At 42.5% G+C, this 26,535-nt stretch overlaps 1 protein-coding gene across 1 annotated transcript; it reads left to right on the forward strand.

Moving 5' to 3' along the window:
* The first annotated feature begins 1,552 nt into the window (after nucleotides 1–1,552).
* RPL7 (ribosomal protein L7) lies at nucleotides 1,553–8,782 on the forward strand. The gene is made up of 7 exons (XM_055800816.1): nucleotides 1,553–1,708; nucleotides 2,589–2,691; nucleotides 3,167–3,333; nucleotides 3,951–4,088; nucleotides 4,448–4,557; nucleotides 5,668–5,878; nucleotides 8,720–8,782. Exons 1-6 carry the CDS (start codon nucleotides 1,695–1,697, stop codon nucleotides 5,874–5,876), a joined length of 741 nt encoding a protein of 246 aa, XP_055656791.1. The 5' UTR covers nucleotides 1,553–1,694; the 3' UTR covers nucleotides 5,877–5,878; nucleotides 8,720–8,782.
* The last annotated feature ends 17,753 nt before the right edge of the window (nucleotides 8,783–26,535 follow it).

Below are 26,535 nucleotides of genomic sequence, written 5' to 3' on the forward strand. Positions count from 1 at the left end.
CCCGGCCCGGCCCGGCCCGCCCCACATTCCCGGGACCCCCCGCTCCTCCCTGCCCCGCTCCGCCCCGCCGCCGGGGGCGGGTCCCGCGGCAGCGCCAGGCCCTCGCCCGGCCGGAACAGGCCCGGCCGGTTCTCCGCGCCGCTCGGGTGCGGGCGCCCCGGCAACTGCCAGCGGCCGGGGCTCGGCAGACGCCCGCCCCCCGCGGCGGGACGCGGGGACTACACGTCCCAGGGTGCGCAGCGCCCCGCGGGCCCCCGCCGTAGCGCCATCTCGAGGCAGCGACCGTGCCAGCGGGCGGTTCGGCCGGGGCCGGGGAGGAGCGGCGGTGGCTGGTGGGGGGGAAACGGCGTGTCAGGCAGGCCCGCGGCGGCCCTTACGGCGCCGGAGCGTGGGTGAAAAGAGTACGAACGAACGTAAAGGGCTCGCGCTCACGGCTAGAGACGCACGGAAGCGGCGAGCTGCCGGGGTCCCCGCGGGTTCCGTGGAGGCCTGGTGGCCTAGGGTTTCCCTGCTGTGCAACGAGGAGCCGCTTAACAAAACCCCAGTGTTTTGGTTGTTGGTTTTGGGGGGGGAGGGGAACGTCAGTCAGCCAAATACAGACACTATTAATGTCTAACCAGCCACCGAGTGAAATGGGGACTCTGGGGTGCCGGCACGCAGAAAGCGTTATCTCCCGTCAGACAACAGCTGCCGCTTCCTGCATACAATATATACACACCAGCGGGCAGGGGGGGCCGGGAGCGGCGGGGGCCGGGCGCTCGCAGCCGGAGGGGCTTCGCCAGACGCAGGCGGGCAGGACTCACCCCGCCGGCAGGCATGTACCGGAGCGCTGCGCTGCGCGTCCTTCTCTGCGCGGCCGCCACTTTTCAGAAAAGCTGCTGGGACTTTGTATTTGCGAACGCTGCCTCTGCGATTTAGCAGAAATTGGCGCGCAAAAGTTTCGGGAGAACGCGCAAGCGACTTTTTCCTTCAGCAGGTGTCCCGTCGCACGTTTCCGTGCTGACTTTAGTTGCTTTCTTTTGTAATAGGTCTAACGAAATCAAGCGATACTTTAATGAGATCGGAAACTGCGCCCGCGGTTCCCAATCCCCGGTGCGCCCCGCTGCGTGGTGCTGCAGGCGCGGCGTGCCCGGTGCGGGGCCGGACACACCGCCCGGGAAACCCGGGGCCTCCCGCTGGAAGCTCTTCGGGGCCCGGGGTCGAGCGCAGTTACAAATCACGAGCGGGGCCCGGCCTTGCTTCGGTCTTGCCCCCACTTCCCTGGCTCTCCGCGCTGCCAGCTTGCCGGTGTGGAGGCGGCCGAGGAGCGGGGCGGCGGGAGCGGCACTTCCCTGGCGTCAGCCTCCATCCCCGCCTCGGTGCTGACAGCGCGGGGCGGGAGGTGGCGTCCCACACGCTTTCGATGCAGGCTGGAAGGCTGGAATAGGGGGAAACCCTGCGCTGCACGGTTAGGCGGCGGAGCCGCTCCCCGCCCGGCCCCGGATACAGCCAGTGCCGGCCCGGCCGGGCGGGGGGCGGCTCCCGGGTGCTCTTACGTCAGGCGCTCGCCGGACAGCCCGGCGCCGCACCGCGGGCGGGCACCGCAGCGGACGCACAAACGCGGGGTCCTGCCGGCACTAGGGCCCAGCCCGCGCAGGCCGATGGGTTAAGTCGGCTCTGCGCATGCGCCCGCCCTTTCCCTTCCGGCGTTGATCATGGCGGAGAAGGAGTAAGTGGCCGTCCCGCCCCGTGATAATCCGCCGCCATCGGCGGCTGTGGTGGTGCTAGCTCTCTGCTTCCGCCGCTGGGACGCGGCGCGCAGCCCCTCTGTCGCTAGGCCTCCGCCGGTGGCGCGGGAGGAAGCATAAATGGCCTGGGGCTGGCAGCGGTGGGGGGATAGGGCCCGGCCCGGCGGGGATGCAGGCGCCGACGGTCCTGTACTGTCCTGTCCGTCCCGCAGGCGGGGGTTGCTGCCCCGCCGGCCCTCGGTGAGGCGGGGAAGGAGAGCTGGCCGCCCGGCGCCGCTTTCCTGGGGGGCCGTGGGGCGGCCCTTCTCCCTGGCTGGGCGGTCAGTGCCGCGCTGCGGTGCGCGAAGTGGTGCGTGTCGTGCGTTAGGGAGGCGTACCCGGGTAGGCTGAGGGTAAGAGCTCGACCGGGTATTTGTGGCTCTGTAAACACCGATCTTGGTAGTTTTGTCACGTCTAAGAGTTTAAGTAAGTGTGAAGTCTTGCAGAAGAAATTTCAGAATATTGCCAAACTAGTTTTTCGGTCAAAGTATCCGTTTAAACGTGTATTAACCTAAAACAGATGTGCTTGAAACGTTAGATTGTAGCGAAGTAGGGTAAAAACTTCCTCTCCCTCAAGTGGTCTCCGTTTTTATTGTTGTGTATGTAGAGTGTGTGCAGCTCAACAGCTAGTCTGTCAGATTTCCTCGTGTAAAAGATGATCTGCTCAGGCTGGGTCAAGTCCTGGGAAATGTGGGAACAAGGAAGATGCCTCAATGAACTGGCTCGAGGCAATGTTAAGAGCTTGCATTGATCGTCATGTGTAACTTTAAAGTACGGTTTCTACATATCAGCTAAAAAGGGTTTTTTTCTCTTTTTGTTTAGAGCAAAGAAGGTGCCATCTGTACCGGAAAGCCTGCTGAAAAAGCGGCAGGCTTATGCAGCTATAAAAGTCAAACGTCAGAAGAAGATGTTGGCTATTAAAAAGGTGAGTGTTTCACAAGTCCTTAACTAGGATTGCTTATCTGTTGTTCTATCAGCTGTTAGTGCTGATCTAATGCAGTACATAAATTTACAGTGTTTAGGTTTAGCACCTTAATATTTCTTTAATTTTTTGGATTCATGTGCTTTATTTCTTTTGGTCAATAAGAAGCCACTTCTGGACAGAGTAAGGGCAAGGTATGGAGTTATCTGTAAGATGAAAGTTAGTCCTCTACAAGGCAAGGGTTATGGCCTTTGAGGGTAAGCTTGATGCAAGATAACGTTGTTAAAGCAGCACTGATTTGTTGAGTCTTCCCTGACTCAGTATCCCCCAGAGTGATTCTTAGCTCTGTGATGTGGGCAGTTGTTCCTTTAATCTGTGTTACTTGTGGGAAGTTCTAGAACATGTTACATTATTTGAAGGTGATTTTCACGTGTTAAAAAGCATTGTATAATCTTAAGTAATTTTCAATTGATTTCAGCACCGTAAAGCACAAAGAAAACTCATCTATGCAAGAGCCCAAGCTTACCACAAGGAGTACAGGCACATGTATAGGCAGGAGATCCGTATGGCCAGGATGGCCCGAAAAGCTGGCAATTACTATGTTCCAGCGGAACCAAAACTGGCATTCGTGATCAGGATAAGAGGGTAAGATTAAGTACAGATGTAAACAGTTCTACGTACATTTCTGTCTGTTTTGAGGGCTTAAGTATGTAAATAAAATCAAGCCTTCCTCTTGTGGCTTGAAAAGTTGTTGGCAGTATGTTGTACATGCACTAAAGGCTTATTTAATTAAATGTAAAATCATTATGCTGGCTGTGTCTATGATCTTCAGGCATCCCTGAATTTTAAGAAGGCAAGGCTACAAATACGTGCAGATAGTTCTGTTTCACCTTAATGTCGAAAAATTACATGCCAGTATTCCCTAACATTCTGCTAAGCTTTGTTTGAAGTGTTTCAAGTCTCCTTTGGTAAAGTGTTACAAAAAACTAACAAGGTGTGACTGAAAGAATTATGTTCAGGAGAGCACAAGATAGTTCTAAATTGTTTCAGTAGAATGTGTATTTCGGTTTTCATGGAAGGTATGTTTTACCTTCATACTGAAATATATAGAGATAGTGCATAATTTACTAAGCTTGGTTTGTGTGATTGGTAAAATAGTGATGCATTCCATACGGAAACAATGCTATTGTGGGGTTTTTTAACCTAATACTTAGTATCTTCTGGGATGTAGATAACTGAGGCTTTTTTCTTACGTTCTCTAGCACCAATGGTGTCAGCCCTAAGGTCCGCAAGGTATTGCAACTTCTTCGCCTGCGTCAGATTTTTAATGGCACGTTTGTAAAACTCAACAAAGCTTCTATCAACATGTTGCGGATTGTTGAACCCTATATTGCATGGGGGTGAGTTAAGTGGCCACTTCTAGCAAATCAGCATGCAAATGTTGAGTGCCTTTTGCATTTTGCTATGCTAGATTTGCAGGTTTCCCGTGTATTTAAAATCTTTTTATATAGCCTGCATACTCTGCCTGCTTTGAATTGAAAATGTGATTTAAGGCAGTGCTTTAAAAGGTAGCGCCTGCTAGATATGTTTACACTGTCATACTAGTGTTCCTGGGAACTTGGTATAAGGAAGACTTGCTCCTCTGTTGCCTTTGTATTTACTTTTGGGACATGCTGAAATGATCTTAAATGGGGGGATGGTGACTTGGAATGTGGCTCGGAAAGACTTAAGGTGTTTTTTTTTTCATGACTGTTTTCAGTTATCCCAATCTGAAGTCTGTGCATGAATTGATCTACAAGCGTGGTTATGGCAAGATCAACAAGCAGCGCATTGCTCTTACTGATAATTCCCTGATTCAGAAACGCCTTGGTAAATACCGGTTCACTTAACAAGAAACAAACTTGTTGCATTTGGGTGATTAATGCAGAGCTGGACGCTATCTCTGGAGAACAGTAGCGATTGATTAATAATATCTACTTCTGTCTTAACAGCTTAATACAAAGCAAGCTGGAAGTAAATTTTGTTAGGAAATATTGAAAACCAGTGTAAAGAATCAAATACTAGCATTTTGAATTTGTAATTGTAAATGCAAACTCCTTGACCTTTAGTGGGTGGGTAGATCTTCCAGTAAGGAAGAGGGTCTGCAGCAGGAAAAATACTATACAAAGCTTTGAAGTTTCAGACTTCAGTATTGGATGTTATTTGTGTCTTAGACCTTCATGATCTGCTAAGCAGACTTTTTAAACTTCTTGTCAGAAGAACTAGCTAGTAAAAGTGATTAGTGTGTTTAGTAAAAACGAAGTGTGGCTGTCATTTGTCAGGAAGTAGACTGAAGTAGGAGGCTTCTTATTTTCCAGTCATGCCATGAATGAAAGCAAACACTGATGTCATTTGATTTGTGTATCACTTCAAATTGGACTGTCATGTTTGTTCCTGTTGCAGTGCAATAGACAATTAGATTATAAAGCTACAAGTATTATACTATAATTACTTGCCTTTTTAGCATTATATTTTCTGAGCAGTTAACTTGAAACATGTCACTGAGGACTCTGGAAAGGTGTTAAGAAAACATGCTATTGCATTATTCAACAGTGTGAGTAGTTCAGTGAATTTCCCTTGAGCTACACAGAACTACGGTTTAAGTGTATGTAATCTAGCTTTTCTTCTAAGAACAGAGTCTCTTTTCCTAAGATTCACGAAGTGAGGTTTGAATTTTTTTGTTCATTTCTGGCTACAAATATTCAGCCCTTAAAACTGATACCTCTTCCACATGGAACAATAATGTTGAGTTGGCTGCAGCTAATCAGTTTTAACTGGAAAAGTCAGTCATTAGGTGTTGTGGTAGAGCAGGTGCTTTCTGACTTCTTGAAGTTTATCAAAATAAATAGGTATGACAATAATAAATTGATAAATTTTTGCTTGTTATTGACCAGTGGCTCTGTAACCCTACTTTTTGAAAATGATATTTCTGAATTTTAGGAAAGCTTGGCATCATTTGCATGGAAGATGTGATCCATGAAATTTACACTGTTGGCAAGAACTTCAAAGTTGTGAACAACTTCCTTTGGCCCTTCAAGTTATCCTCTCCTCGGGGTGGAATGAAGAAGAAAACAATCCACTTCGTGGAAGGTGGGGATGCTGGTAACAGAGAAGACCAGATCAACAGACTCATAAGGAGAATGAACTAATGGTGAGATACTACCAAAGGTTAATACTAACCACTGTTCCATCTCTGCTGTGTAGGTTGCTGCCATAATTGGTTGAACATTCAGATTTAGTATATATTCACTCATGTTTGTGTGGCAACTACAGTATAAAGCTTCTTGGACAATACAGTATTCTGATTTTATCTTTTAAATCTTAATAAAGCATAAACATTTGTGAAGAAATTAGGTATTCATTATAGGAGATATGTTTAGAAAGTATAAGCATTACCAATAACTTTTTCATTTACCAATAACTTGTTTTAAAACCTTATTTGAGTTTTTTGATGGGAAGCCTTGAGATCTTGCCTAAAAATTTCAGCCCTCATTAATGAATTTGTGTTATGATCAAAGTCTTGCAATTGCAAGTACAGTGTTCTTTCAGATTGTGCGATTTCTGCTATAAGAGCCTGTTTAGGACTAGGAGAAATTAAATTATCAATTGACACCATTTTAGTCTTCTAAATTTTCAGCTTGTTCAAGCTTAAAAATGATTCAGTTTAAGCTTTCATGTTAACATGTCCAGGGTGTTAATTTTGAGAGACTAATTTGCCCATTTGAATAGTCTTGTCATTTAGAAGTAGGAAGGTTTATTAACACTTAAAGCAGTTTAACAGTGACAGCTGAGTCCTGAAGTTATAGTATCTAGCTCAAACAATCTGTCATACCATTATTGTTGTCACTCTGCTTTTCCTGCTTTGATGAGAACTCTTTTGCCATTCAGAGCCAAAAGCCAAAACTGTGTTTTCAGAATTCTTGTACTTCCACCTTTTTTACACACTAAACTAGCTTTGATGTTACCCATCGCTTATTGTCAGTCAAAGATAAAATGACTTTTTGGTGTGATGAATATGCTGGAATTTAGGAAAACTTCATTTGTTAGGATGCTTGGAAAGAATAACAAGCAGGGACCCAGTGTTTCTGAAACTGATTCCTCCAAAGACAAGAAGTTTTTTTGATTGTTATGTTTGGGTTTGGTTTTTTTAGACATCAGATGTGCAGTTTACTTGGGAATTTCTAACTTCCAGAGGTTGGTTAATAAAAAAAATAGTGGGTAGTGTTGTGACTTTAAAGCTTAAAATGGGAGCAGTTGCGGTTTGGATGAGTTCTCAGAATTTTTTCTGAAGGGAGGTAGGTCTTTTTTTGTTGTTTTGGTTTGTTTGTTTAAGCCTTTTATGCCTTGTTGGCTGTGAAAATATTTCTAGAAAGTTGAGCTCATAGAGGTCTGCCATCTGTCCAAGGAACTAAAGGAGACCTATGAAATACCTTTCCATGTGATAGCTTTTTTTTTCTTGAAGCTTTTTTGTTCATCCTCAGTTTCTGCTCCCTCAGGCTGCTTGCATGTTGCTTTGCTGTCTCCATCTGCAAAGCAGCAGTTCTAAAGCACTAGTTACATAGCATGTGGAGACTTGAGCTTTAGGAAAACAATTGCTTCCTGGGGAAAGTGTTATTGTAAAGCTTTTTGGTTCAACTGTGGGAGGAAGTTTTGCTGCTGGTGGTACAAACTTAAAAGTTCAGTACTGGCAGATGTTTCACTTAATTAGTGCATGAGGCTTCATAACCAAGATTGAGCAAAACTACTTTCACTTTGTGAAACTGGTTTCTGAGCAAAAGATGGAAGCTGCTATTTTTAATCAAAACCCTGCAGCTTTTCTGTCAGTGTAGATCCTTTCCCCATCTTCTCTGACAGACATCAGACGTATACTGGTGGTCTTGTTTTCAGGAGCTTTCCTACAGGAAGGAAGCTTCTAGTACTGTTGCGGTGGCTGTGCATGCCTGAGGAGCAGTATATTGGCACGAAAACGAGGGATATTCAGCTGGTTGCTTGTGGTTTTCAGTGGACTTCTAGCTCAGCATCCGATGTAAATAGCAGACATCAGGTTTTACGCCATCTTTCAATTTAGGAAGTGACCATGCAGTTCCTTTTTTACGGTTGTAAACAGTTAGTTCTGCTTGGACACCAAACATACTTGCCGCTGATGTAAAGCTGAGATAACTGATTGTTATCATCTCCTGCACTTCCTATTCCTGCTCTTCTCCTACTGTTTTGAATAGAGTGCATGTTGAAAATGCAAGTAATGTACATGTAGAAAATAGATGAATGTTGTAGTTTCTAGAGCAACTAGAGCAGTAGGTTCAGATGAGATACCTGGCCTTTCTGAATGACAATACTTGTATCTGAAGATGAGCATTTATTCCGCTTCCCTATATGTAAATGGTTTCCTGCTATTTGTCTTTTTACTTCAGTGGTAGTCTCAAAATTAAGACTTTCAGTACCGATTTCTTCATACAGACTGGGGGAAAAGAGCATAGTACTTGATACTGAATTTAGACAGTTCAGTATTGGCAAGATACTGAGTTTCACTAGCTCTCAAGCAGCTTTAGAGGACCTGGTCTCAAGTCTGCTTTTTGCTTTCATTTTTGTATGTAAACAGCCCTTGAAATGTGCTGAAGATAGTTACTGTGGCAAAAGTTAGAATGTCCGCAATGCCTCAGTGTGATTCCTCCCTGCTATGCTTTTACACATACAGTAAATCAGGTACTAGTAGTTCAAGGTAGAAATGTTTATATTGTTAGTTCTGGCACTTGAAATCTGTTTTGAGTGAGGAGATGTTAATCTAGGAGTTAGTTGTGGTGTGCAAGACTATTGTAGTCTTAAATCCAGTGTAATAAAATTAGTATTTTCAGCCTAAATTACAAGCTGAATATGTATTAGCTTATACCAAAGCTAATGTATATACCAAAGAAATAAATTAATTCTTTGGGTGGCCAAAGTAGATTCAGATCTACATCTTTCTAATGATAACTTTTTTTTCTTCCCCTTCCAGATTCAGATGCCCAGCTGCAATCTTTCAAACTCTGGTCTGTTAATAAAACCATCTTGCACAAAACAGTGTGTTCTCTCAAATGGTCTCTCTTCATGATCGTCTTCTCTAGTGGGTAGTGGTTGCTAAGTTAACTTTGGTGTAACCTTTTTCAAAAAGCCATGTGTAGTTTGAATTCGCAGTACATAGATAATACAGTTTCACCGCCTTCTGGAGGAAGAAGGTTTGGAAGGATTTGTGAAGGTAATGGATTGTTTTTTGAGTGGCAAGAATTATTTATTTTGTTTGTAATTAAAGGTACAGTAAATGACAAACTGAGCTGGATGCTGTTGGACAGGATTTCTACTTAGTTGTAGTGCACCAGAAAGCTTTGTGAGAAAATTCTTCTATGTAAAGAAGGGGAAAGGCTAAATCAGTTCTTAACATGTAAAGATCCTGATTTTAATGTTATTATAATTACTTCCAGCTCTGAACACCTTCAGATGATTTATTTTTACCAATGGAAACATGGAATACTTAAATCAAAAATTATTTTCTACATTCTAGATAATTAGCTTTACATAGTTGGTTCGCAGTGTTTTATTTCAGATACTATAGAAGCGGAGACCAGAATTAATGAGGATGTGAACAGCTTTTGATAATGCGTAAGTCTAGTAGAGGAGAGATTAGAAACCCGGGATTAAAGTGCCTAATTCTGCTTACATTCAAAACTGACTTGTCTCTTGCAAGCAGTTCACTGAAGGAGCCTTAGCCTGCTGAGACATTTGGTAGGACAGATCAAGTCGTGTCTGCTCCAACTGAAATGCTTTTGTCAGCTACAGGTGGGTTGTATTTACATCAACTAAAATTCAGTGGCATTGATTTTGTTTTCCTAATTTGTGCAAAAGCTGATTTATGCACTTTCAGTAAAACTCTTTAACAGCAATGCTAGTTTATTAAAGCTTGTCAAAATCTAGTTTTGTTTTTAAATAACTTGGGGAATTAGTGGCTTAACTGAAGTAGTTGTCTGCTTTTGTTTGTTAATGTGTTAAACATTGGCAAAAGAGCTGCGTGTCAGATTGATCAGTGTAACCAGATACTTGAACAACTGAGTTCTAAAACCTAAAGTGACAATTCCCCTGTTGTGAGACAAGCTCCAAAATCTTGAAATACAGCTTCTTGTGTCTAAATATGAAAATACCAACACCTTTGTCCATTTAAGCTAGTAACTGCACTAAATCAGAAGAGCTTAACAATTCCTTACAGATACTCAGTGCAAGTAATTAGACTACTGATACATGCTTGAAATGGGTTTAATAAGTTGATGAGGTGAAAACCATGGAAGTTTAAGCATCATGATAAGCAGTATGATTTACAAGGAAAAAAACATTTTCTTAAAGTTGCTGGATGAAGGGAAAAAGTCTTGTGAAAATTAATCACTTGCACTGTTAATGGGAAACCTCTGTTCTCATCTTGATCAGTCTCAATCTGGCTCCTTTCAGTTTAAAACTGCACCATTGGGCAATGACCCCAGGGGATATACCTGAGGAGAGTTTTGTTGACTTCAGCATCCTTGTTTCTTCCTGTCAATTGTAGTTAATCTGTGACTTTGCTACAAGGTTTTCAATTACTTCCCTTTGACGGTATGCGTGCTGTAGTATATTCTTAACAGAAAAGCTTTTCGTGGATGTAATGAAGCCATACAAATGAATAGCAAACTTTGGATGATAAGTATAGAGGATAAAATATAAACTAATGAAGTTAATCAGAGCTGTAGGACTTTGTCTGATAAGAATGGCCTGTGGGTCCCAAACTTTGCTTAAGAAATACCTACACTAAAGCATTAGTGAGGAGAAAGCTAATTTGGTTTGCCTTGTACTCCAGCAACTCAATTTTTATTACCTGCCTCTGAAATGCACTTTCAGATAACAGCTGCAAAATGTTAATGCACCGTGTGGGAACCAAATATTAAAGCATAGCTGTGTTTAAGCCGGTAATCCTGTGTAGTTGGTCGCCTTTCAAGCTTTCAAGATTTTTAGTGTTGCTCTTCAGGCATGTCCCATAGTAGGCAATTACAGAAACAACTCATGATCTAATAGTAAGGTCAGGATTTGCGCTGGAAATGAAGCATGATCCACTTACCGAGTGCATGAATAGTGCATTTCAGAGCATTTGAGTTGAAAACGTAGTTGATAAAGACAGTCACTCAGTCCCTAAACAATAAGTAATGCAGATCCTTTGTCAACATTCTATGATAAAGTTCAGGTTCTTGCAAACATGCTGTTATTTTCTCACTGTCTGTAAGTGCCAGCTGCTAACACATTCTGGAATAAAATTTCTGTTAATTCGTCCTCTTTCAGAATGACCAACATCTTCCTTTTTTTTTCCTCAGAACTGAAGCCAGATGCTTTACTTAATAGCTGTTGGAGAAGCAACAGGATACTGTTTGAAATGCTAACAATTCACAGTTTTTTCAGGCATGGTAAGGTTTATAGGCTCTACAGTTAATTGATACACTTTTTTTTTTTCTGGTGTCCAGCTCACAGCCTGTTTCACTATCACCAAGTATAAAGTCATACATCTGGAAACAGAATGGGAGCCCATCCCAAGAATCAGTCTTTTGAGAGAAAGTTGGGAGATGTGATGGATAGTCAGCTGAACATAAGCTCCCACTTGGCCAAATGCAATTCTTGGATGCATTCAAAAGGGAATATCAGATGGTATGGAGGAGGTAGTACTACTTTTGTTCCAGTAGTGCTTACACTAGTGCCAAATGCAGTATCCAGCTCTTGTGCCAAAAATCAAGCACATGCTTTACAATACTCCGAAGTAAGCTCTCAAAGGCCGACGTGGTTAGTCAGTGAGCATCTACCTATAATTACCTTCATGGAGAAAAGTAGTTTGATAATAGAGAATTCTTTGATCTAAAAAAGCTATAATAGGATGAAATGTCTTGAAATTGAAGCCAGATAAATTTTAGCTTTAAGCGAACAATTTTAATGGAACATAATTAGACACTGCAAAGCTTAACCAGTGGTCTGCCAGATTCTTTGTCACTGGTCGTTTCTAAATTGAGATTTGGGTGGTTTTTTTCTTCCTTTAAAGTACATGCTATGCTTCTAAGAGATTTGTTCAGGGCACTCCCAGAGCTTCTCTTACTCACAGAGGTTACTAAATGTAGGCTCTTCAGGTACCGAGGGATACAAGTTAGAGCCTTGTTGTAAGATGTCTGGCCACCCAGAGTGAAATTCAGAATGATGGTGGTGGGTGTTACACGCTTCACAAGGGAACTTGGGAATAATGCAATGTGTGAAGTAGCAAGTTACCCACACCTTAGCATAAATAGTGCTCAGGAGAGGTATGGTAGGATGTCATGTACCTTTTATGGCTTTGCTGCTTCTGCCCATTTGGAACCTAGATCTCGGCTCTCTCCTGAGGACTGGGACCCATGTGTGTTAAGAGAATTAAGCAGGGCTTGTCAGTTCTGAGTTCCCCAGCAAAGTGGTTCCCCTGCTTCATAAAACTGATTTGCTCACACTTAGAAAACTAGATGCATGGATTTTGTTTAAACATTCCTTCCATCTCCCAGTTTCCACAAGACTGTCCTTTCCACAGGACTGTACGTGAGAAAATAACTGTGTTGCACCTTATTGAAGCTGTGCCAAAGTCTAAAGTGGGGAGAAGATCATGGATTTTAGCTTACATTAGGAAACTGCATTGCAGACTGAGTTACAAATCTGAAAACACACTAGCTTGAAAGGGAACAAAATTTTATTGTCCCAAATCCCAGGAGAAATGTTCTACTCAGCTAGTTTTGTTAGGTGTAAGTTGTAGTGGGAATTTCTTTGTCTTCTGGGATCTTTAATGTGATTGTGCCAAGGTCTCTTTTGTGAAGTTCACGTTCTTGGCATACTTGTTTTTTCTAAAAGCTTTTGTACCATACCAGACTACTTCAGGCATCTAGGGTGCCAAAAATGTATTTGCCCTGCCTAAATACAGGTTTAGATATAAGCAGGATCTTACATGGTGCCATTTTTCATGACTGAAAAGTCTGACAAATTGAGTACTGAGCTCATGACTTGCAAGTACAAAGAAAAATAAGGATGTTCAGAAATTATTTTCTACACAAAGCTTAGATCATTTTTCAGTCTGTATGTGATCACATCTGTCATTTCTAGCCTGATCCATGAAAACGAGGAGTACTTGTGACCTTAGTCATGGTGCAAGTAAAAGCAAATTTTCAAACTTTAGAGCTGTAAGCAATTTTCCCTTAATTATTTTTCTAAAGATAAAAAAAACTCCACAAAAGCAGGTTTTATCTGCTAAGTATTTCTTTATATAAACTACTCATTGTACCAAATATCTTTCATTATTTAATGAGTAGGTACTTGGTTGGAGGAAAACAATAAGAAATAAGGGAGTGTACAGTCACAGGGCCATAGAATATATATAGGGAAGAAGCCACATGAAAAAATCTAGGGCAGAGGAGGAAAAGGGAGCAGAGGGAGGTGTAAGCAGCAGTATTACTCTTTGCTTGCTTAGTACTGTTTTGGCAGTGCAAGGAGGCTGTGAATCCAGTTTAACTAGCCAGCATGCCACATGCTTTACATGTTTCCCGTCCCGAGTTGTGCTGGCAGTCAGAGGTGTTTTGTACGACTTAACTAGTCTTTGGAGCCTGGCTGGAGCACCAGCCGTCTCATGCTGAATGTGTGCTGCCCAGGCCCTGCAGTGGTGTCATGAAGCTCTACTCACGGCACATTTCCACTCCTGCTGCACTTTGTTAGGAGTTTTGCAAGGATTACTGCACCCGGCCATATCTGATGGCTTCTGTTATCCACAATATTATGCTCTTTTTTTTTTTTTTTTCATTGCACAATAAAATCCAATTGAAGTTTTCAAGTCCTGATCACTGAATATCTTGTGTATAGAATAACACAGTAGCACCTAATAATTTCAGCACAATGCATGTTTAAATTTTTGATACTAATACTGTATATTGCACATCATTATAACAAGATTTCCATGATAGAAAAAAATAAGATACAGTGAGCTAAAACAATTAGGAAAATGGCATTCAAGGAAGTCTCTAAACATCTCTAGTTTTAGTTTGAAAGACAGACTTTTTTTTTTCTTTAACTTTTTGCCAGTTTTTACGTAACACAACTGAACTGTAAGAGAACAAGTTTAACTTAATACTGTAATACTGGCACTTTGTGCCAATCCCAGTCTTATAATTTTAACTATTTTTAACCTGAAATTAATTCTTTGTGGGTTTTTCCTGTTCCTTCCGGCTATGAAATAAATTAATTTTTTTTGTTTGTGAAAGGAGAAAGAAAAATTGGTTGAGGCTTTTCTTCATACAAATGGTCTACTAATACACACACACACATGCACCCCTTTGTGGGAAAAGCTGTCAGGATTGAAGGCAGCATAAACAGTGGGTGACAGTTCAGTTGGGTTTAGTTAGGCATAGGAAGTGTTAATTGTGTTAAGAAGAAATTAAACTAATTAAATGGTAGTGTCTATGTAACATTCTTTACTCTAGAAGACAAAAGGAGCCAGGATATAAATGTTGCATTTGTAACCCAAATTGTTGAAGGTAAGGGGGTTTAGCTCAACCTGAGTACAGTGTTAACTGGTAGATGATGTTACTTTTATTATTATTATTATTGTGGTTTATTTCAGTTTAGAGCCTGGTGGTTCTTTGAAGCTTCTACATGATCTTTGCTCTTCCACTTTTTATGACTATCTCAAGTAAGTGTTTTGAGGACATGAAACTTGGTAGACAAAAGTTCTGGAAAAAAAACCACAATACTCCTTTAATCCTTTTATTTGCTTTTACTTACTGTGTAAAGCTAAAAATTAGCTGGCTCAATGTAGAATGAAGTGAGTGACTCCAGAGAATATGTATTTTAAACTGTACTTCCAGTCTAGCTTGTATCGGATACCTTATGAAGGACTGAGTTAATTACCTTCTAGCCTCACAGTACTAACATCTGGCTTTCTGTCACGGTATTCATTTCTGTTCTGCTGGATCGCAGTCCCTGGCTTTCCCAAATGAAGGGTAAATATTTCTAACTACTGTTCTACAGCTTCCATTTCTAAAGGTTTAGTGTGACAGCATTCTTAGTAGACTTTGAAGTACTTCACCATTGACATCAGTGCTACACTTTTCTTTCTGCTGGAAGAACAGACCTACGGAGACATGACGTGCCAAGGTTTACCTAGCAAACTGGTAGCTGAGCCAAGACTCAGCCCACAGGAACAGGAGGGGAATCTACAGCCTGGAAGGAAGCCTCTGAGCGGTGTCGGGAGCCAGTGGCTGTGGCTGGGAATGGGATTTGTGCCAGCCACTGTACTGTGACCAGGTAGGGCTCTGAAGCCAGGTCTTTGTGATCACAAATTGGGGAAGGTGTACCTGAGAAACTACCATTATAAAACCGTGATTGCTGTCGTCCTCCCCACAACTCCCCAGCTGAGCGATCCTTGCAGACAGGCTTGGGACTTACCCTCCAGAATCCTGTCCTGGATTTAGTCCTCCTGAACTTGAATCCCTGACTCGGGAAAGGTGGTAATGCTCATTGCTCTTGTTAGCAGATTAGTCTAGCACACTTACCTCTAAAGAGGTTGCCTGTGTGTACTCAGTAATTTTTGGTGACACAGACAGGTTCAAATTCATGTATATCAGTCTGCAGCAAAAATGGCAACCTACACTTCTTAGAAATTGAGTTTTTCTGAGTAATGGCTACGCTTTCTTTTGAACTCTGCATGACATATGGTCTGAGTTATCCTACTGGCTCGAGTATCTTTTAATCTATATACATCTATCATGGATGTTAAATAAATCTAGACTTGATATAATTACAGAGATTTCTTTGCCCTGCCAAAATGTTCATTACTCTGGACAGCCACAGTAGGAAAATTTTAGGAGACAGTTTTGGCTCCTGCAGGACTAAGCTTGTAGGCACACTTTAAATACCAGTTCAGGTACCTATCTGCAAAGGGAACTGGGTCCAGAGCCAGGTCTTGAACCAGCAGTTTTCAGCTGGAGTGAGGGCTGGGCTGGGCGGTCAGAGGGGCAATATCCTTGGACTACTCCCTTAGGTCTGCTCTTTTTCATGTATTCAAATGAGCAAGGCCTTCTTCTGAAAGTCACTCACTACTTGCTTCTTTTCTTACCATATTTACCCTTGGGTGCTGTGAAAGCTTAAGCTGTGAAAAAACAGGGAATGGGAATGCAATAACACTTTAATTTCTATCTCTTCCCTTAGTGTGCTGCTTTTCACCAAGCCCATTCATTCTCCACTACACAAGCAATCTAGATTAGTAATTGGTTGTGTTGGAGTAGCAAGCCAAGACCTGAGATAAATTTGCAGAGTTTTTGTTCTGGATGCTGTACTAGCACTTCGCAGAAGACTTTTGTTGTACTGAGGAAACTATAAACTAAAATGAATGAAGTTTGTAATTCAAGTGATGGTATATACATGTGATCTTTCAAATATGATCTCAGTGAATCATGTTACATTAAAAACACTGATATATAGTTAAATTTAAATTCACTTTTTGTTAAATGCCTAAATTATTACTGGGGTTTTTTGTTCACTTGTTGCTTTTTTGCCTTCTCTCACAAAACATGCATGCTTGAGCAAAAGGGGCTATTTCTGCCTGAGTTATGCTTTTCAGAATGCAGATCTTGATTCTAGTATTTAGTTTCTTACCATGTTTTCAATCTGAGTGTTCCAAACCAAGATTTTGCAATGGGAATAAACTTCTCTTAACTTTTGCTCAGAAGCTGAGCTTCTGACGTGAATATAATACTTTTTTTTTAACGATAAGCTGACAATTCTGAAAAAAACAGTAAAAATACTAAATTTTTCTTCCTATTTGTTATATGACATGTTTTAACAGTATAAGTGTGTGGGTTACAGTTGGTATGCATGGGAAATGGAAGGAAATCTGTAGGAAAAGTCTGTGTATCCCTGAAGAAAAGCAGGACTTTTCTCCAGCTACGAATCAGGATGATGTTCTCCCTCCACAGAAAGAGAACTCCTTTTTCCCAAGGACTCCTGTTACTTGACCATTTGCAATGTCTCTTCTTGAGATTCTGAGCTTAAACCTGTATATTTGTAGTACGGAAGTACCATTAGTAGCTTTTGGGTCTTTAGGACCTTCAGATCCTATTGAGATGCCTAATTTAATGGTGCTGACAGCTCTATCAGACAGAAAGGCTCCTTTTGCAGTAACATCCTGTGGAAATGTTCCTCCTGGTAACGTCCCTTTACAAAGCTACACATAGCTGAAGGCTATAGAGAGGCAATTGCTCTAGTGTGTTGAAGCTATTTTGTTTCAAGCAATTGTGCTTAGACTGGAACCCAACAATACTACTATTAGTTACATGAAATTTCATTAAAATTACATCCAGAGCAGGCTTTGGTTGGGAAGAAAAAATAGCCCCCAGTCCAAAAGCTGCCCATTATCTAGCTGGAGCCTTCACAAGTGAAGTACAGTTCCTGTAATCAATGTATGGTTTTGCATGCTGCTGAATACCTATGAGGTAGGATGTATCAGAGCACATGTCAAGCTATAACCTCTGCAAAAAGTTTTGGTCACTTTCTGAAAGTTCGCTTAGGCAAAGAGAGGCCTTTTAAGCATGCACGTTTCGTGGGGTCCACATCCTAGGAATGGCTGGGAAAGACGGGACATGGTTTACAACCAGTGGTAATTAAGCATTACAAATAGTTGTAGGTACTCAACTCCATGCACTTTTTGGTCTCTTAAACAAAGCCTGTAGGGACATGGCAGGTCAATTTGTAAATGAATCTCTAGATGGAGCCAAAACAGATCTAATGTATGAGTTTTCCAGACAAAGAAATGACCTTAGGATTTTCTACTGAAGGCCTACAGCTCTGAGAAGACATCTAATTCCAAAACAGGTTTTTATATCCACCTCAAAAATACTGAGGTTTCTTACTGATCTTTTTAGGATTTAAAGTCTAAAGAGTTGCAGTGCTTGTAGTCTAAATAATTGCGTATCAGGGCATTTTACTACACATTAATGGCTAATGTAATGCTCGAATCCATTAATCTCACAGTAATTCTGCACCTATGCATCAATTACTTTACAAAATCAGTATGACAATCTCGTGGTGTGTCCTCCAGTATCTGCCTCCACGTTAATGATTTCCTGAATTGTCAGCACTGATAAGTGCCTGTCACACATGTTCCCTTTTGGTGCTGTATTTGTGGTGTGATGTCTGGTTTGCCAGTCATTTACTTGCCAACTGCTCTAGAGAAGCATTTACCAGCCATGTTGTATGCACAGGCTTAAGAATCCTAACTGTTGTTGCCTGAAGTGCCTATTGGTAGTTTAGGATAGACCAATGCTTGAAATCCTTCTTGTCATTGAGAAAAAAATTTGCAGAGTGAAATGTAACCCTAAGTAAAAATAACCCTTGGTTAGTTTTATATATTACTTTTTATTATTTCCATAATGTAGACCATATCAGAATAAAGAGACTGTTTGAAGTTGCTTTTGCTTTCTTTTTTCCCGCATACATTTTTTTTCATTTTGCTTTCATTTTTCCTGTTTATAGGAAAGCGTGGTTTCACAGGCTCTCAGTGGTAACTGCTATACCTGGAAGAGTAGGAAAGCATGTATGTTAAAAGTGACCAAATTATAACCAGCTTTGTGAGTTATCAAGGTCCTTTTTGGCACAGAACATCCTCTATCCTGCTGTCTCACTGGAGCCGAAGTTAGCTGCACCATGGGACAGCACGTTTCCAGACAATCTTGTAACAAAACATGGTGAGTTTGTGCCATATTATGTGAAGACTAGGAGAAAACTACATCTGAGTTTTCTGCACTGTTCTCCCTGAACAGCTGCTTAGACTACATGATCTTGGGTGGATGTTCCCAGCATCGCGATTGCTTTCTACCTTGGCAAAAAAATAAGATCCCAGCAGTGACTGTGCTCACAGATGCTGCAGAATATGCAGTGAAGCAAGGTGAGAACCATGAGCATTGTGTGGCATGGAACTCAGCTGGTACTAGTTCACAGTAATTGCCTGTGGATGTTGCAACTGGTCCTCAGCAAGAGCTCTTACAAAGACTGCAAGTAACCCTTAGTTGCTCAGCTAAAAGTTCCACGCCACCTCATTTTATTTTTGATTTCACTGAATGAGATAACTCTCTTTTCAGACAGCAACACTCATATGTTGAGTGACCCAGAAACTTTTTGCACCATTTAGTAGATGATCTTTACTCAAACCATGTGACTGGTGGAAGAACCGCAAGTGCATCCATCTCTCTGTGGACTCAGTTGCAGGGAAGTACCTGCCTTTGCTCAGTGTGTTGTTGATGAAGGGTGTCCATTAGACAAAAAATGTGAAAGCAACTATGGGAACTTTGTCAAGGTAATAAAACCACTCTGGCTTTGTTAAGGTAATAAAACCACACTCTGTTTTCAGTGATTTACTCTTTTCCTAGTGACCTGCAAAGAGAGAATGATGTAGATCTGGTTAATGTATGTAGAAAACATCTTTGCCACTATCTGCTGTTGAATGTGGATAGCTACACGAGGTGATATGGCAGTATAGTTCTAGCACGATATTCCTCTGTGATCCCTGGCAAAGCACCAAGAGCCAGATAAACATTCATAGTGAAATGTCAAAATAGTAGAACTGTATCTCTAGCCCCAGAGCAACAACGAAATGTGATTTATGTGAACAGAAAAGTGTGCTCTGTTGTGACAAGGAGCTAGCTTTGAAGTAAATGAGAACTTTGGTAAGAGAGATGAATCATGAAAAAAACCAGGTTAGAAGGAAGATCTTGAAGTCAGTCACCTGCTTAAAGTACCCTAACTTCAAAGTTAGGTTGGGTTGCTCAGAGCAGCAGTTGCTCAGTCCCTTGAGTTTTGAAATTCTACAGGGCTGGAGATGCTACAGTCATTTCTCCGTGATACCTAATTACTCTTATGTAACTAATTTTCTCTCTTGGAGATTATGGCAGTTGCCTCTTGTTCCTTTTGCTGTGTGCCTCCATGATGATGGAGTCAGGTTCTATTCTCTGTAACCTCCATTTAGGTAATTCAAGACTGCAGTTAAGAGTCCCCTTCTCTCTTGTCCTTTAGCCTTCTGTTCTTTCTCTGGGCTAAACAAACCCAGTTCCTTCAGCCTCTCATCATGTATATCCCTTCTCCCTGAACACCTTAATAGCCCTCTAGATTTTGTGTTTTGTTGACATATCTCTTGGAAAGCCCCAAACTGGACACAGTATGCCAGATGTAGGTTTACCAGTGCTAGGTAGAGCTTATCATGCTCTAGCTAACATAGGTCAGTATGCAATTAGCCTTTACCGTTGCAAGGCCACATTGACGGGCTTATGTCTACCAGGATCCTCACATCTTTTTCTGAAGAAATGCTTCTTAAATCCAGTTTAAAGCCCTCCTCGATTGGTTAGCCCATCTGTTGGCAAATATGCCTTTGCCTTACTTTTTCAGATGGATCCTGTCTTTCCTTGGCATTTCTCATTCTTCAGACTCCCATGCTCATAGAGGCCAAATTCCTTCTGATGACGCTAAACAAGCAGATGGATACTGAGCTGTACTTTTACTTGGGCCTGAACTGTTCCCCTTGATCAGCAGGGTTGCAAGGAATACCATCTGGAGCTCCATACCCTTCACCCTTGTCCCCAGAGGACTGCAGTAGTCTTCTCAAGGCCTGCACTAGTAGTATAGTACCGTTAGTGCCCATGTAGAAGAACATCGAAGACTAGATTTACTCAGCAATTTACCCACAGTGTCCCAAATCCAGGCCCTGGGCAAGCAGCAACTCTCTTAGAGACAGCAGCTTCATGCAACAGATGGGTGCTTCTGTCTCCCACAGAAGCACTATCATCCATTGCTTCCATTTTTAGCCCTGGTTCCCATCTGCCAGTCAGGCATGGCTGGCCTGGATGCCCCTTCTGCCAGACATTGCTCCTCCTCTTGTCAGGGCCCTGTCATTGCTCTCCAGCTGAATAGCTGCAGTTGGAAAAAGAGCTCTATCTGGTTGTGGAAGTCACCAGTATCCATCCTGTCTTCTACTAGAAGCATGGCGAATCCTAGAATCATTTAGGTAGGAAAAGACCTTTAAGATCATTGAGTACAGCCACTAACCCAGCACTGCCAAGTCCACCACTAAACCATGTCCCTAAGTGCCACATCTTCACATCTTTTAAATACCTCCAGGGATGGTGACACAACCGCTTCCCTGGGCAGCCTGTTCCAGTGCTTGACAGCCCTTTTGGTGAAGAATTTTTTCCCCAATACCCACTCTAAACCTCCCCTGATGTGACTTGAGGCTGTTTCCTCTTGTGCTATCACCTGTTACTTGGGAGAAGAGACCAACACCACTTTGTACAGTCACCTTGCAGGTAGTTGTAGAGAGCGAAAAGGTCTCCCCTCGACCTTCATTTCTCCAGGCTAAACACCCCCAGTTCCCCCAGCCGCCCCTCATAAGCCTTGTGCTCCAGCCCCTCCACCAGCTTCGCTGCCCGTCTCTGGACACGCTCCAGCCCCTCAATGTCCCTCCTGCAGTGAGGGGCCCAAACCTGAACACGGCATTCAAGGGGCGGCCTCACCAGTGCCCAGTGCAGGGGGATGGTCACTGCCCTGGTCCTGCTGGCCACACGGTTTCTGACACAAGCCAGGGGGCTGTTGGCCTTCCTGGCCACCTGGGCACACTGCTGGCTCACGTTCAGCCGGCTGCCGACCAGCACCCCCAGGTCCTTTTCCTCTGGGCAGCTTCCCAGCCGCTCTGCCCCAGCCTGTAGCGCTGCGTGGGGTTGGTGTGACCCAAGTGCAGGACCCGGCACTGAGCCTTGTTGAACCTCACACACTCGGCCTCGGCCCATCGGTCCAGCCTGTCCAGATCCCTCTGCAGAGCCTCCTGCCCTCAAGCAGATCGACATTCCCACCCAGCTTGGTGTCACCTGCAAACTCGTTGAGAGTGCACTCAATCCCCCCATCCAGATCATTGATAAAAATATTAAACAGGACTGGCCCCGACACTGGGCCCTGGGAACACCACCTGTGACTGGTCACCAGCTGGATGTGACTCCAGTCACCACCACTCTCTGGGCTTGGCCATCCAGCCAGCTTTCTTACCCAGCGTAGAGTACACCCATCCAAGCCACGAGCAGCCAGTTTCTCCAGGAGAATGTTGTGGGGAACGGTGTCAAAGGCTTTAATAAAGTCTAGGTAGACAACATCCACAGCCTTTCCCTCATCCACTAGGCGGGTCACCTTGTCATAGAAGGAGATCAGGTGAGTCAATTAGAGCCTGCCTTTCATAAACCCATGCTGGCTGGGCCTGACCACCTGGTTTTCTTGTATGTGCTGCTTGATGGAACTCATGATGATCTGCTCCATAAAACCCCTTGTAGGTGGGCATCACAGTGGCAAACATCTAGTCAACAGGGGCTTCCCCAGTGAGCCAGGACTGTTGATAAATGATGGGAAGTTGCTCGATGAGCACTTCCCCCGGCTCCCTCAGCACCCTTGGGTGGATCCTATCTGGCTCCATAGACTTCTGTGTGTCTAAGTGGTGTAGCAGGTCGCTGACCATTTCCCCTTGGATTACTGGGGCTTCATTCTTCTTGTCCCTGTCTTCCTGCTCAGGAGGCTGGGTACCCAAAGAACAACTGGTCTTACTGTTCCTCCTCATGCACACTGTGGAGCTTGGGCTCTTGTCTCTCTCTGCAAAGGTCCCATCTTCTCTTCATCCTCTCTGATACTACTGAATGCTCAGCTCCTCTGTTGTTCCTTCAACTGCTTGCTTACCTGGTGACTTGACCAGGGCCCATTTCCAGCAGGTGACACTGCTGTAGCCCCACCTATGTTCTCAGGGAGGAGCACCCAGCACTACATGCAGTGGCTTGCCATTGTGTGTCAAAGGGACCTCAGATTTCTGCTGTGTGGCCTCCTGCTCTTTTTCCTCATGTCTTCTCTTCTCATCCTTCTATTTTGTTCTAAGCCCTAGCCCTTGCCTCTAGGAATGAATCAAGTTTGTGTAGACAAAGAGAATTTTGTTTTCAGAATCACTATGTGGTTTATTGCTGAAGCTTAATGACAATGAGTGAGATAAGGGGATGCTGGGAGAAGAGAGGTTCATACTACTGTGAATAATTGAATTCCACTGCATTTAAATGGTTGCAACTGTATGTTTCCCAATTTTCTGTGCCTGGCCAGAAATCTCAGTCTATTACTTGCAAAAGCCTTGAGAACTCACAGTAAGAGCAGTGGGATTTGCATTTTTGTATATGAAGTGTTATTCATTAGAAGTACCTTGAACAAACCAGATCCAGAACGCCTCAGATAAGGCAACCAAAATCAGCAAGTGTTTTGAAATGTACTCTCTGTGTGGAGCAGCCCGTCTTCTACAACAACAGTAAAATAACTTGCTTTGTGAAACTTTTTGAGATGTGTGCACTGTATTGAGGAAAACTCCTAAGAGAATTCATAGCTCTGGCTTCAGAATAATATGTAATACATCATCTTGAGGGCCACACACTGAATAACAAAGGGAAAACAATACTGAACTGTTGTTCGTTAAGTGAGCATCATTCATCTGATGCACCAAAGGAGGCAGGGGGGCTGCTGAATAAAAAGTCCGTTGACTATATAATGATGCTACAGCTTATTCTAAGGGTCAGTGAAGGAAGAGCATGACTTCTGTGGTATGAACTCTAGTATTAGCACATTATGGAGAGCTTAAGCTAGACATGAACTTCCCATCACAGTTACCATCAGGAAACGGTTTACCTTTTTGCTGAATGCAGACCAACCTCATAATGTCTCATACCACCTACTCTATATACAGCGCAACAATACTCTGCACTGTCACTTTTTTAGTTATCATTTCAGAGTTACATCACTAATTGTTTACCAGCCTCCCCAGCTCACCACCATTTCCCCATTTGTTTTTCCAGCCTTCATGCTTTAGTCACCTTAATTTGTCTGAGGAAGATGATGACAGTGATGAAAACATAACTATTCAAAAGGAGGCAGTGAGATTATCAGGCTTGTCAGCTGGAGGAGATGCTGGCTTTTTGGGGGCTAGCATCTGTGGCTTTGTGTCTGTCAAATTTGGTCGCTTCATGAGGCCGAAAGCCTGACCTTAATCCTTTCTGCCTTCTTGCTGCCTATTTCTGAATGATTATATTTTCATCATTGTCATAATCTTTCTCTAACTTGAATGAATTTGAGTTTTCTATCAAGGATGAAGGGTGGAGAAAGGAGGTAATGATGACAGTTGGCAATCTGTGACAGATCATACTGAAACATCTCAGCTGTCAAACAGCCAGCATCTCCCTCAGTTGATGGTCCAGCTTCTGACTCTTCACCTTCCATACCATATACACTGTACTCATGTATTTAAATTGCACTTACTCCTTGTATGCATCTCCCTTCTATTACATTCATTCTTACGGGAAAAACTGCTTTGCTGTCCGCTGATTTGCTAATCACTGCACTTTTTAGGAATGCAGCCTTCATGGATGGAGGCATAATGTTGTATCAAAGTACCCACAAAGGTAACTGCTGTGTGACATTGCATGGTAGATTAAAATAGTGTTACACTAGTATATGTTGATGCCAAACCGGCACAGAGTAACTGCTCAGAGACCAATTTTGTCTTTAAGCAGCAAAGGTATTCATTTCGCGCAGCGTTGGGGAGCTAGCCGATTCGCACCGGACAAACTAGCTCCAAAGTTTCAGTGAAAAGTCAGGTATTTTATACAGTTTTCGGGAGAGGTTACACAACATCTTTACATACATGCTCATTTGATTTTGACACCTAATCATTCCATTCACAATAGGGGGGATCTAGGTGGGGTAGACCTTTCAATTTTCTTTGTTCAATGATTTCCTGACTTAATGGTCTCCTTATCTCCTTCAGGTGCCCACCTTATCTTTTCTAATTATTCAGAGTCCATTCAGTGGAACCTTTTCTAATTATTCAGAGTATATTCCTTTCTCAACACAAACAGAGCATCACTCAGAGCATTGTACCAAAGTCATCCTGACTAATCTTTTTTTTTTTTTTTTTTTAAGACCTTGTTCTGTTTCATTCCCCCCTTTTCTTAAGACTTATGAATTCTTCCGTCAAATTTCAAAGACAGAGGGCTTTGGTAGACATGTGTCATTGTCCATATTATTTGTGTTCTTTTAACTATGGCATTTAGTTTATACCACAGATAGACGTTCAAGAGGGATAATAGGATCATTCCTCCCAATGTGATTAGTATGGGATGTATTAAATAGTGGAATACTTGTGTTGCTTTAGGGCAATGTCCTGCGAAGATGCCCCACCAATAATGTTCTTTTACTTGTTCTACATTGGCTACGATAGATTTTTTTTATTTCAGAGTCACATTTTACCTGCCAAAGCATGCATTGAGCTGTTCTGTTTACTTCTTGGACCAGTTTTTCTATGTCAGGGTGTCTGAGCATTACTTTAAAGAGACTAATGTTCATGCCTATCTGTAATTTAGGTACATCATGATACAGGGTATAATCAGCTTCAATTAACTGTCTAGTAGTTACAGGAACAACATAATCAGTCACGGCCTACAATTCTAGTAAAATTACATACACAAAAATTAGTACCTTTGGCTTTTTCATGATAATTATCAATAGTAATGTTAACACAAGAAGTTCTAACACATGCACATCCATTTCCTACGTAAAACACTTGTGATTGGGCTTCAATATGTGGAAACATTTCAAAAGTACACGTACCCTTTTTAATTTCTAGACATGGATCTTCATTCTCTATTACTGCATTTTCACAGTTGTATCCCAGTTGTTCTCTGGGGATACATGCCTCAGTGCTAATTGATTGCCATTTGCCTTTGGTCTGATCATAACTTGCCCAAACATTATGGTCCATGGGTCTGACAATGACTTTTTGGTGTATGGCTCCTAATGTCAATACAGGAAAGATTGTCTGTTCTTTTGCTGCACTAATTGTGAGCACATACGCCTCAATTTGTTCATGTTGTGGGTTGTAGGTGAAGTAGGATTCAATAGTAGCTTTTGCTCATAAGGTCCAATGAAGGTTAGATTATGGATAATTTCACGTCTTATTACATGTAATGAGTTGTAGGTGTGTCAGTTGTCCCAATAAATGGTTTGACAGTTGTTTTAATAGGTGGCTTAGTAGTAGGACTTTCTTTCAGTTTAATGATAATTGAAACTGATTGATCTAGCAATAGTTTAAGCTCACACTGGGCTTTGTTTAAACTGGTCCTTCCCTTTTTTGCCAAACATTATTGTCTATATCTTCCATATGACTAAATGTAAGTGACCGGTTCTTCATAGATGTTACTATTAAATGCTTGACATGTTTTGTCTTTTGTCCTATTAAATTAACACCTTTACACCCCGCCTGAATCTCATCTTCCATTTTTCCTATTATGGTATTTAATGTATTCTAAGTCTTATTCCAGTCTTGTTGCATATATGATTTGTTATTAGATAAAACATAAATGGCTAGACCTGGGTTAGGCTCTAGGTTCATTGAGAGCAGCGTGCCAACTCATGGAAGTGATTCGATAATTTGTGCATCAGACCACGGCCATTCTAAAATGGGAGCTTGAGATGAAGTTATACTTATCAAAAGTCCAAGAATCATCATTGGGAAGGCTTGAGAGCAGGTGCTCCTCATTCAGAAGTCCATGGTTTCTCAGGAGCCTTCTTGGCTCAGGAATAGTGAATCCAAGTGAGTCACTCTTTTATCCGTACTGCTGTGAAGGTAGTCAGTAACACCTGGAAGGGTCCGTCCCACTTTTCTTGCAGAGG

This window comes from Falco peregrinus, chromosome 3 (genome assembly GCF_023634155.1).
Source record: "Falco peregrinus isolate bFalPer1 chromosome 3, bFalPer1.pri, whole genome shotgun sequence".
Lineage (NCBI taxonomy): Eukaryota > Metazoa > Chordata > Aves > Falconiformes > Falconidae > Falco > Falco peregrinus.